This window comes from Ictalurus punctatus, chromosome 4, assembly GCF_001660625.3.
Source record: "Ictalurus punctatus breed USDA103 chromosome 4, Coco_2.0, whole genome shotgun sequence".
NCBI classification, from domain to species: domain Eukaryota; kingdom Metazoa; phylum Chordata; class Actinopteri; order Siluriformes; family Ictaluridae; genus Ictalurus; species Ictalurus punctatus.
The window spans coordinates 10,377,776-10,390,047 of NC_071284.1; the positions used below are offsets into that span (position 1 = coordinate 10,377,776).

The window sequence follows — 12,272 nt, forward strand, 5'->3', positions numbered from 1 at the left end:
ATCCAAATTGTATTTATTTACTGTAGAGAGCAGGTTTTATAGTAATCCATAACTTCTCCAATGCTGGCCAGACATGGACCACAGAGATGTGAGGAACTAAGTTGTTGGTCCATCTCATGTTTCATGAAATGTTATATAGAAACACTTTCCTTTGTGGTTCATAGTCCAGTTGACCATGAGTTTTTTGCTTGTATTCAGCTTTGGTCTAGTAGCCTCCCCCAGAACAAGCTGTCCATTGTCTATGTAAGAATAATCTAATTGCATTAACATAATCAGAGCTTTCTGTTGTGATTGATTTCCTTTTGGAAAGTTTGTTTCTATTGATTGTGTCGCCAAAAATTCAACTAGACCAAGAAAAAAGAGAAGAGCCACAAGGCAAATGTGGGTGATTAATGTCAACCTGTCAGTGAATATCACTGTACTGTGGCATGGTACTGAACAGGACTCTGATAATCTAACTGTAGTTCCATTAACTGCAATAACAGGGGATAGATTTTTGATATAGGGAGCGATATGCAATATGAGGTAGTGACTGGCTTTGCAGTTGTTGTTGTTGTTGTTGTTGTTAATACAGTCTATTTCTTATTGAGGAATAGAGAGAGTATAGTGAGAAATCTTGATGTTCATATAAACAGATGATTACTTAAATAAATTATTGCACATCATAGTGTATTCTTTCATTTTTTTGCATTTACATTTTCATTTATTTTACAGGAATCACAATTGAAGAATTATACATTCCAAGCATTTAGTGGATATACCATATCGTTACCGTTTTTTTTTCCTTGTCAATAATGAACATTGCTGTGATTTCATATACTTTTTTTTAAAGATGTGAAGCATATGTAGATTCAGCAGATGTGGTGGGGTCAGTTAGGAGAGGGGAACGTTTGCCTATTATAAGAGCAGTTTGACTTGAAAATGACAAATGGTTTCAAATGGAAATGACAATGAAATCAAACGAGGCCAAAAGAGATGGAATTAATTTCAAATTGTTCTAAAAGTCATTCTAAACATTTATTTTGCAAGAATTCAAGTTCATCCCTGCCAATAGCTTATCTATAACTGACATGAACAATACCATTGCTTCATGCCATGTCTTGACTTGATCATTGTTCTGTGCCTCTGGACCACCAGCCTTTTACTCTGCTTCATTTCTTTGTTCTTCATCTCCTGCTGTTGGTAACACCGGGCTCATCACCTTGCTCTCAGGTGTAATCTTCATATCTCATCAATTTGCCTCCAGAAGTCCCATAACATTTCCACCATCATACTTCACAGTTGGTATGAGGTGATTCTCCTGAAAAGCTGTCTTTGGTCTGCACCAAACATGTCTGCTGTTACTGTGGACAAACAACTTTATCTTTGATTCATCTGTCCAGAGTACATTATCCCAAAATGCATGGTCTTTGCCTATATGCTCACTGGCAAATTGTAGTCCTGCAAAGGCTTTTTCCTGGCATGCCTCCACTGCAGGGCAAATTTGTGCAATCTCCTTCTGATTGTAGAAGCATGCACTTTGACACCAACAACTGCAATATTTACTAGCAGATCCTGTGATGAAATTTTGGTGTTCTTGGAGATTTCTTTTTGCATTAGATGGTCTGCACTTGGGCTGAATTTGCTGGGACAGCCAGTCCTGGTCTTACAGAACTTTTTAGATCTTGGCTTAATGACACCACACATCTCAACAGCAAAGGGAATGCCAGACACTAGATATGAGAGGGGTATAAATAAGACCAGTTCCACCTGCACTCCCTAAGCAGGCTCTAATCACTAGCACCCAATCTTGAACACCTGATTCTAATTTTAAGGACTTGAAGGTGTGATAAATGTATGGTGGTACTTACTTTTTCCATTATAATTAAAAATTTAAATTGTGAACATTACTACAAAATGTCAAAAGAGGATGAAATGTTTGCTTGTCCAAATATGTCAAAAAAGCCAACAACTTCCATGGGATGTACATATTTTCTTCTTTCAGAGGAGATGGTATATACACAGTGGTGCCTTTACTAGCTCTTCGCTGAGCATATTTTTTTGCTTCACTTCCTTGGTTTCCAGTGTATCTGTTATGGGAGTGAGAGAACAGTGACAACATATGGCACATTTAATTAGTGTAAACCAGTTTAACTGATAGGACATTAAGCCCCACCAGAGCCTATACTCTGTCTGGAGTCTGATGAGAGTGTGGTTTAGTGAAGTGTCCATCCAAGTTAACCGTGGCTACATTCACAATACTGTATTAATGGGCGAGTTTCCAAAGCCCTTTTCGCAAAAACTGCACAGAAGCTTTAATCCACATGAGTAAGGATCACAGCAGATGTTGGTTGGATTTAAGCTGCACAAGTTCTAATTTTAGGTGTCTCTTAAAAAAAAAAAAAAGTCAGCTTAAATAGCAAGCCTGTTGAATTGCACTTTTGTAAAAGGGGTCAAAAGTTAAGCCAAAATGTCTTTGAGGCCATCTAGAGGCTGGATGCAGTACAATTTTAACCCCTTTTTTAACTCCTTTGAAAATACCTGTGGAGGTACTGGCATTTCACAGTCCAGCCTGTGGTATCCTTCCCTTTCTTTTTATATTGTTAACAATCTACGTGGCGTTCATTTCAGTATTACTTACTTGGTTAGTTAACATAATTATTCAAAGACGCATTCCTCAAATTGCAGTTGAACAGCTTCCGATTAGATGTCATCTGTACACATCATTTGTAAAGTAATTACTCGAGTAGCTTTTCAACATTTTTCTTGAACACTACTTTTACTAAAGTGAATTATTTCTATGGTGACAATATTTATAAGCGCCGCCTTGTCGAAGTAATGTCATGGACTTGTAACTGGATGCTCTCAAAAAATAAATAAATAAATAAATCCAACTTTCTGAATAAGAATTATGAGTTGGAGAGGTCTTTCCTAGTGGGAAGTCAGACACTTCCCAGGTCCTACTTGGTTAGGAATGCAGAATACCTCTTACTTGAGTAGTTTTCTTTATCACTACTTTAACTCAAGTGCATTATTACTACAGCATGTTTACTCAAGTCAAGTGTTTTGTACTCTTTCCACCACTGTCTATTCCCAAAAGCAGTAAGACTAAGAATTACGATAGCTAGATGGTTATTATTAGAACTTAGGACAGCAGTGAAATGACTGGCAAGTGCGGCTAAGGAGATTTGCTCAATTATATTCAGGAAAAATGTGTCATTTAGAGCTACATGGTGATACATGTGTTCTAGGTCAACCATGGTGAGAATAACTGCAAGTCAATCACTAGAATTAGCATCACGCAAGGTGTGCAGCAGAGCACATGCCTTTGATGGTGCAGGTTAAACAATAGCAAAATTAGCAAGAAACAAGGATTTGAGTGCAATAGTATATGACATCTGGACATTGGAATAAGAAAGAGGATGAGTGTGATGTAACACGGACCTTTAATAGGCTACCCAGTTGGGGACTTAATTGTTGGTATTCAACAAGTAAATGAGCATAGAGGAACATCCCACTAAACATAAGGAAGTAGAACGCTTATTTTCATCCTGGTTAAACAGCCAGCCCTTTTGCATTGCCACTGCATATCAAGGCCTTTTCAGATCGGTGCATATCAATAACAGCACACATTTTAGATTCATCAGTCTTATTTTTTTTCTCTAATTCTAAGATGTATGAACTTTTGCCCTTGTTAAATTTCAAACATGACAAAAGCCTTTTCCACAGTGGTAAGTGACTTAAGTGAAACCTTAAACCAATACAAATTTAATAGGAACAATTTTTTTAAATTACATAAATACTGCAACTATTAAACATCCACAGAGATATTACAATTGATTAAATAACACAATGTTTTTATATGCACATACTGTATATAATTGAATTATTTGAGCACTTCAGTTAAAAGTCAGAACTATTTTATTTTTCAGCAGCAGGACTTTTTTTTCTGGCTCTCCCTACTCTCTTGACAATATAGTCATTTAAACAGGAGCTTTGAGGTGTACAGAGCTATAGATAGGTTTCATTATTGAAAGGCTGTCTCAATGATGTGCCTGTAAGTAAACCAAGAAGAAAAGTTAGGCATGTAGTTCCTTTGCTGTGACAAGAAGAAATGTTATCAACTCAAGCTTACTGTCCCTAGTTAGTATGACGTTGTTTATGCAAAGTTTTCTGAGGAGTAAAAGATCTATGACGTCTAGTAATGAGAGCCCATCACAGTATGTATTTTTTTTTTTATAACCAGGAGAGCAGGGTATTTTTGTGAATTTTAACAAAAGGTTAAACAAGAAAAACAATTTTTCACAGCCATCTTTACTCATACTTCCCAAGGGTGCCAATATTAATGGAGGGCACTGTATCTCACACAGTGCTCAGATTTGGAATGACCTTGAAACTAAGAGTGACTTTTGATCTCTAAGCGTTGCTTCCATGACTACCCACCATTTACAATGAGGCAAAACCAATGCAATGCAATGTTGAACCCTATTTCTTTATTTAATTCACATTATATATTCAAGCGTAGACTTACATATTTGTGTATAAAATGAATACACATTGATAAAATTTAAAAAAAGAAAGAAAGGAAAAAAGGGGAAAGAAAGCATATTGCTTATTACAGAGAAGACCCATACTGACTGAGCATTTTGCATTCTTTGGTTGTAGGAAAATAAAGATTTTGAACACATATTAGAGAAAATACTGTCTTTGCTCGTTTACTTTATCACCATATAAAAATGTAATGCAGTATTGGCCTGGGAAAATACTTCTATTTATGAAATGGACAAAAAAGTTGAAAGCCACTGAGAGAGAAAAATATTTAGGATAAATAAAACAAGTATAGTCGAACACACTAACCTGTATAGACAATCTTCATTGCAAGGCTAGAGCAAAAAAATGGCCCATTATTTAACAGATATAATCTAACCTAAACAGCTATTTCACGGAATAATCTTACAAACTGTTTTGCTAAGGAACATTTGCTACCAGTATTCAGATTCTCACAGGAATAACTCCTTAGCTGTTTTTTTTTTTGGTGCACAGTAAACACATTAGTTTGTGGCTGGAGGTTCAGGATTTCTCTGTATTGCTGGTGGAAAAAAGGGACTGATGAGCAAAGCTGTATGAGAGGTTCAGCCTGGACCCCAGAGACTGTATCTCACAAACAGAATCAATCAGAGAGATGAAGCATTTCCATCAACCCACCACAGTATCACATTTTCTCCTGCAGTATATTGAGGGATACCCAAGTGATGCCAGTCTTAATTCAACTTATGGCTCATGGTACTAATTTCCCCTAAGGCTCTGGTACAAAAGATATGTGTGTTCCCCAGTTTATGGTCAAAGACACAAACCCGGTGCAATGTGGCTTAGCGAAACATGACAATGTTACAGTGGTCCCTCACTAAACACCCAAGTCTCCAAAGTTTCAACAACTTATACTTCAAAATTAAAATATTTTGCCATTACTAGGATCAAAACATTCACATCTTGTCATGTTCCAAAACACAGGACACAGGACAAAACTTAGGACACAGAAACATCCTCGTGAGAAGCAGATAGAAGCTCCTAGTACACTGAAGTCGCTCAATCATAGAACAGATCTAGCGTATAGATCTGATTCCAACAAATAATTTTGCAGAATATCAAACCAGCCATCAATCCACTGAGGAGTCATATAAACAGAGTCACTGATGACAGCATCTCCCTCAACAATTCAGACACTTCAATCAGACTTGTCCTTCTTCTTGGCCCCTCCAATGGGAACTTTATTAGCAACTGCTGAGCCAACTGCAGTTACTCCGCCGGCCACTGCGGATACGCCCCCTTTCACCAATCCTACTCCCATGCCAGGAACAGCAGCAACAGATGTGACTGCGGTCTTAGTGAGGTCCAAGCTCTTCCCTCCAAGCCAGGCTACCCCACCAACAGTGGCTCCAACAGCCCCTTTGGTGACACTGAACAGACCTCCTGTCACTCTGGAAAACATGCCCGGCTGAACCTGAGGGTGGTCTTTATTTGTATCTGTAGAATGGAAAATATAACATACTTATGTTCAGCAATAATGACCCATCAATTATAGCAATAATAAAGATCAATAAATGGGCAGTGGTAGCTCAGTGGTTAAGATGTTGGACTACTGATCGAAAGGCCATGAGTTCAAATCCCAGCAAGGCCCTTTAACCCTCAACTGCACAGTTGTATAAATGAGATAAATGTAAGTCACTCTTTTTTTCAGATCCCCAAAGAGTTCTTTGCCATGAGGTGCCATGTTGAACTTCCAGTGACCAGTATGAGTGAGTGTGAGAGCGATGACACCAAATTTAACACACCTGCTCCCCATTCACACCTGAAACCTTGTAACACTAAAAAGTCACATGACACCAGGGAGGGAAAATGCCTAATTGGGCCCAGTTTAGACATTTTCACTTAGGGGTGTACTCACTTTTATTGCCAGCGGTTTAGACATTAATGGCTGTGTGTTGAGTTATTTTGAGGGGACAGCAAATTTACACTCTTACACAAGCTGTACACTCACTACTTTACATTGTAGCAAAATGTAATTTCTTCAGTGTTGTCACATGAAAAGATATAATCAAATATTTACAAAAATGTGAGGCGTGTACTCACTTTTGTGAGATACTGTAGATAACTGATCTTAACCATATACTTGTCTAATTACATATGTGAGATTGAGGGAAGGAGGCGGGGCTACCAGAGAATGTCAGTTAATATTGGAGAGTTAAAAACATCTAGAATTGTCAAGCATTTCAGATTTATGTGTTGACAGGCTTAGCTGCCATTTTTAATTGGGCTGAAAAAAGATAACTTTTTTCCCCAGATATATTTGAGTAATATCATGTTCTAGCATACTCTGATGTTAACATGTGGAGCTCCTAGGTAAAATGCGTGAAGGTTTGTAGGTCTGCATTCAAAGACCTTCACCAAGAATTTTCCTACTGATATACACTGAAGAAAAGATGCAATATAAATGAACTGTGATCGCAACCTTTGGCTTCTTCAATTAAATGTAATCAAAAGGGATAATGGGGAGTATAGTGCAAGTTAGCAAATTAGGTCGATATTGTTTTTTCAACAATATCTAAATATAGGGGTCGCTTGGAAGATGGAGGGCTAGATGGCACAAGAGCACCACCATGTGAAGTCACAGAGGTACTACCCCTTGCATATGCCAGGTTTGATTGGCATATGCCAAAGTAATTTAAAAAAAAAAACAAAAAAAAAAAACCTCAAAAGAAACTAATTACCTGCTGGAGGTTCATCCTTTAAGTATGCAGGCTCATCATGCTGTGGCTCATCTATTTTGCTCATTGTGGCTCTGTGGAAGGTAAATCAGAGTGTTTACAAATATAACTTATAGGTGGATACCAGTCAGGAAGTGTTCAAAAGTTGAACGGCTCTAGCAAACAAGCTATTTTTCGGTCTTGTGGTACGAGAATAAATCGTCCTATATCTCCTACCCGAAGGGAGGAATAATGTTCAGGGTGAGTGGGATCTCTAATAATTTTGGAGGTTCTGCTCCGACATCTGGACAAATAAAATGTCCTCAACTGATGGTAACTGTGCGCCAATGATATTTTCTGCCATTTTGGTAGCTTGTTGCAGCGTTCCTCTCTTGTACAACTACCATACCAAGATGTGATGCAATGTGATGTCAGTACACTCTCCAATGCACATCGATAAAAGTTCATAAGAAGTTTCTGAGGCAACCTTACTTTCTTTAATCTTCTCAGAAAATAAAAAGACGTTGTTGTGCCCTTCCCATGACAGTGGAGGTGTGTGTAGTCCAAGAAAAATCCTCTGTAATGTTCAACCCCATGAATTTAAAACAGGTGACTCTCCACAGCTACTCCACTTATGAACACCGGACTCAGATCAATTTTCCTTGTCTTCCTAAAATCCACCACGATCTCGTTTGTCTTCTTGGTGTTAAGGATGAGATTATCGTTGGAGCACCATGCAGTCATCATACTCATCACTGTTCGTGATCAAGCCAATGACCGTTACGTCATCTGCAAATTTTGTAAATGTTTGAGAACGTGTGATACCAACAAAATGTTGTTGTTTTGCACAGCTGTACAATGACAATAAAGTCTTTAAACTTACATGTTTCTTTTTAACATACACTTGTGAAATGGACCAAAGCACTAACTAAGATTTAGGGTGTGCTGCCTATATCAACACAGAACAAGGCTGACCAGTTCACAGCCAGTCAGGATTGTGTTTACTCTACACATCCAAACACCACTGAATATGCATTTGTAACCGTTCTGTTTTCTTTAAAGGCAATATAGAGGGCGTATGGATTATGTTACATGCTGATATCAAAGATGGACACTGCTAGTGCAGTTACAATGCCATTTATATGGAATAGGCATAACCGTGAGACCTCCCAAGTATAAAAAGAGCATGAACGTCTTTTCTCACTCACCATTTTAGTGATGTTCAGTGTCATATTTATGAGAAATCCAGTGTAGTAATAGTGGAGACTGTAAATATTGGAGGAGTTCAAATGGGAGAACGCTATACAGGTATAGGAGACGGCTGCCCTGAGCTAAAGCAGAGGCCTGACTAGATAGTGAGCTATGAGATGAAGAGCATGATGGTGTACAGATGATGAAGTGAGAGATCTGGACAGATTTAAGGACTAAAGCGTTGCTGCAGCGCTCGTTTTTGGTCGAGGTGAAGCGAGATTAATTCCCACCAGCAATACTAACGACAGTTATATGAACAAAGAAAGTAAAGGGAAATAAATAAATAGGCATCTCAGAATTTCATTACAAAAATAAATCTTGGGATGCTCTTGAAAAATCACAGCATAGATCACATTTTTAAAGTCATTCGGTGTCGAGGTTTTCCTTTAAAACAGGCCTTCAGTGTTTTCAGTGAGTGTGCTGAACATGAGCCTGAAGCCCAATGAAAAAAAAACAAGTCATGCACTGAGTGCAGTTACACGTAGGCATGAAGGGTACAGCAGTGTGCCTCTCTTCAGAGCTTAGTTCCATCAATCTGGCTAGAAATGACTTCAGAAAACATTATTTATTACGGAATAACTCACTTAGGATGCCCTTATTTAACAAGAAAATCGAAGAGGCTGACTTGATAAGTTGCATAAATCAGAAAAACAATGCGTGTAACATGAACAAAAGCTCAAATGCTAATTAGACAGTAAAGTGTAAGTGTGTCTTTTATAATGGGCTACAAACACACTGCTACTGACTGTAAAAGGTTAGAAAGTGAAATTAAGAGGGAAATAAATAAAAGGCATGTTTAGGGACATCATCCAGCACAAGGGAGGTTGTTATTCTGCAGCCCAAAATGGGCCATCACAACAACCAGCAAAATACAAATATATAGGCCTATATAAACATATATGTATATACACATGTCGATAACCGAAATATCTACCACTACTAACCAAAACAATGCTTATGTTATGACTCCTATACAGTTATTCTAGCTAGTTAACCTCACAGCTCGGTGTAAATGCTGCCCTCCAGAACATGAAAACTTTTCTGAACTGCTAGCTAAGGTTAGCGACGTGTTGTACTTACTTTAGTAGCAGCTGTTTTCCCTCTGAACCTGCACTTCTGGCCGCTTCTGTCTGCCTCTCTTACAGTAACCTGGAGCTTTGTTTTTTTTAAAATATAATATAAAAAATTTCACTCAGAAATAATCTTAAGTTCTCCGCCTATCTCACGTACAGCACACTCACACTCTGCGTGACGTGGACGTGGCGCTCTACTTTGCTCCTTTTTCTTTTGCCAGTGTGGACGCATTAGACAGGAAGTGACGTTTTACAGTCTCGTACTTCAGAACTTCCACACGATTAAACACTGCACGAGCGTTTGTTCAAAACTCACAGGAATCAACACTTATCATTCACACTGGCACAACGAAAACACAGCAGTACTCCATGTTTAAGGCACAAAGAGTTCTCTGTATCTTTTGTGCTGGAACTTTTCTATATTGTACATTTATTTATCCAAATTAAGCTTTATGTAATTAAAGATTTGTATACTTAAATATATATATTCTTAAGTTTTGTGCTTTTAGTATGAATATGTTTGGCTTAAGGTTATCCATAAGCTAGTGAGCTGCAAAACAATGATAAAATTTGCATTTAGAAGACATACATATTAAAAATTTACAGTCTCTCTCTGTACCACCAATACGGATCAACAAGTTTGATGTCATCATTCTGCACTTCCAATCAAATGCTCTCCATCGCATGGTGGACTAGTGTTTAGCACATGCACATTCGCCTCACACCTCCAGGGTTGTGGTTTGATTCCCACTGCTTCTCTGTGTGTGCGGAGTCTGCATGTTCTCCCCGTGCTGTGGGGGTTTCCTCCGGGTACTCCGGTTTCCTCCCCCAGTCCAAAGACATGCATGGTAGGCTGACTGGCATGTCCAAAATGTCCATAGTGTACATAGTGTATGAATGGGTGTGTGAGTGTGCCCTGCGATGGATTGGCACCCTGTCCAGGGTATTCCCCGCCTTGTTCGATGCTCCCTGGGATAGACTCCAGGTCCCCATGACCCTGTAGGATAAGCAGTATAGAAAATAGATATATGGAATCAAATACTCTCTGGAATCTGAAGTGTCCTGTCCCCAATATTAAGGTTCCACGGTACTAACTGTCAAGTACCTGCATAGCCTGGGCTGTGAGGTAAGCTAAATGCTATTGGCTATTTAAAAAAGGGGGAGGAGCTACTCAATCTGTCCTGCCCTGACTTCCTGTTTCAGTGGAAATTGCAGCACTTCTATATCAACACATCACTGGGACAGGATCTGGATCCAGTGTAACCCTGACTAGAATAAAGTGGTTACTGAATGAATGAATGAATGAATGCTTTTGATAAATAATTTTTTTATATACTTAAATCTTAAAAATCTATCCATTTAATAATGACTTTTGTGCTATGATGTGTTAGGGCAGTAGTATAGTGTAAACCCTCCTATGGAGCCTGTGAAAACGAGATTACATTACATATATGTAACAGGTTTCCAGCAGGCCTGCCAGGTGTTATGCCTAGGTCCAGAACAAAACGGAACCGCATTCCAAATGCTGTTAATCATTTTAAATATGCCCAAGACTATTGGGCCACTTGTGACCCACAGTACACTTGCTAATGCTATTATTGACCTAAACTCAATCACATTTGGCCAATATTTCTCTTCTTTCTGAGCAATTTGATTCTCCAGACCACCACTCAGCCGAGGCTGTGCAGATTTTACAGTTGTTCCTTCAGTGGGTCTGGTTTCAAATGTTTGTGCTGTTATTTTTCACAGCTCACCTGAATCAGTTAGTAGTACTTTTTTGTTTTGGATAGAAAAAAAAGCTGAAACAGAAGTTCAGTATAAGACTAGCTAGGGTTCCTAAGGAAGGATTGGATCACACTGATAGAGTATGAAATGCATGTCTACGTTTGAAAGGTATTACTTATCTGTTTCTTTTTTTTCCCCCAGTTGCTTTGCAGTCTCAGTCAAAGGTCATCAGATGGTCACCAGTTCCATCGAATATACTTGTTTCCTCATTTTTAGGTGATCTGGAAATATTTGTTGGTTCATATGAAGCATTGTCCTAATAGTCCCAAGGAAACTAATGATTGTATTTTCAACAGATACTCATATGACCCTGCCTATATTATTTTTTACTTCAATCCTTATTAAAAACTCAGAGTAGCATTTGCAGACTGTTTAATGGCCTATATGGCATTACAATGGGTTGAATCAGATTCTATATCTCTGTTGTAAGTCAAATAGATCTAGTCTAATAAGGCCTGATTTGTGAATGAAAGCCAGGAAAGAACTAGTCTAACAAGATACCATTTGTGAATGAAAAGAGCAAATTAAAGTTCCTTTGTTATTGATTTTTAAATCACATTTGTGTTTGTGTATGTCTTTCCCAAATGCCAGTCTTGGTATTTCACATTTACGCTTGTGTGCTATGAAGATGTAGGCCCATTCTTTGCCACAGAGAATGCAATAGTTTTGGTTTAGTCACTGGTTATTTCTGCAACAGACTGCAAGGCTTTTGGACATTTCTGTCCTTTCTGCCCTGAGGTACCCACTAAGGTAAATAATTTGGACACAAACCTAATGTAGTGCACTGAGGATTTTACGCTTCATATCAGACTTCTAAAAAAATATTCCCAAAACTTAACATTATTCACTACAGTTTCTGAAGAGTTATGATCATATTTTTATTACTGATTGAGATGCTGTTATTTTTCCTCTCTTCCTTTTTCTTTTATGTTATTGTGTT

General features: G+C 38.2%; 1 protein-coding gene across 2 annotated transcripts; it reads right to left on the reverse strand.

Moving 5' to 3' along the window:
- Nucleotides 1-4,452: 4,452 nt before the first annotated feature.
- On the reverse strand, nt 4,453-9,777 carry tmem263 (transmembrane protein 263). 2 transcript variants are annotated; one of them, XM_047154885.1, is made up of 4 exons: nt 9,555-9,777; nt 7,716-8,012; nt 7,248-7,318; nt 4,453-6,003 (listed from the first exon to the last, which is right to left on the reverse strand). In XM_047154885.1, the coding sequence occupies exons 3-4, from the start codon at nt 7,309-7,311 to the stop codon at nt 5,705-5,707; spliced, it is 363 nt and encodes a 120-aa protein (XP_047010841.1). In that variant the 5' UTR covers nt 7,312-7,318; nt 7,716-8,012; nt 9,555-9,777; the 3' UTR covers nt 4,453-5,704. The 2 variants fall into 2 exon arrangements, with proteins under 2 accessions (XP_047010841.1, XP_047010840.1); XM_047154884.2 differs by lacking the exon at nt 7,716-8,012 and having other exon boundaries at nt 9,555-9,775.
- Nucleotides 9,778-12,272: the final 2,495 nt, after the last annotated feature.

Excerpts from the sequence above, each read along its gene's own strand:
- tmem263 (XM_047154885.1), bottom strand. The coding sequence starts at position 7,311 with ATGAGCAAAATAGATGAGCCACAGCATGATGAGCCTGCATACTTAAAG. Across the intron at positions 6,004-7,247 it reads AAAGGATGAACCTCCAGCAG|ATACAAATAAAGACCACCCT; the intron begins GTAATTAGTTTC and ends TCCATTCTACAG.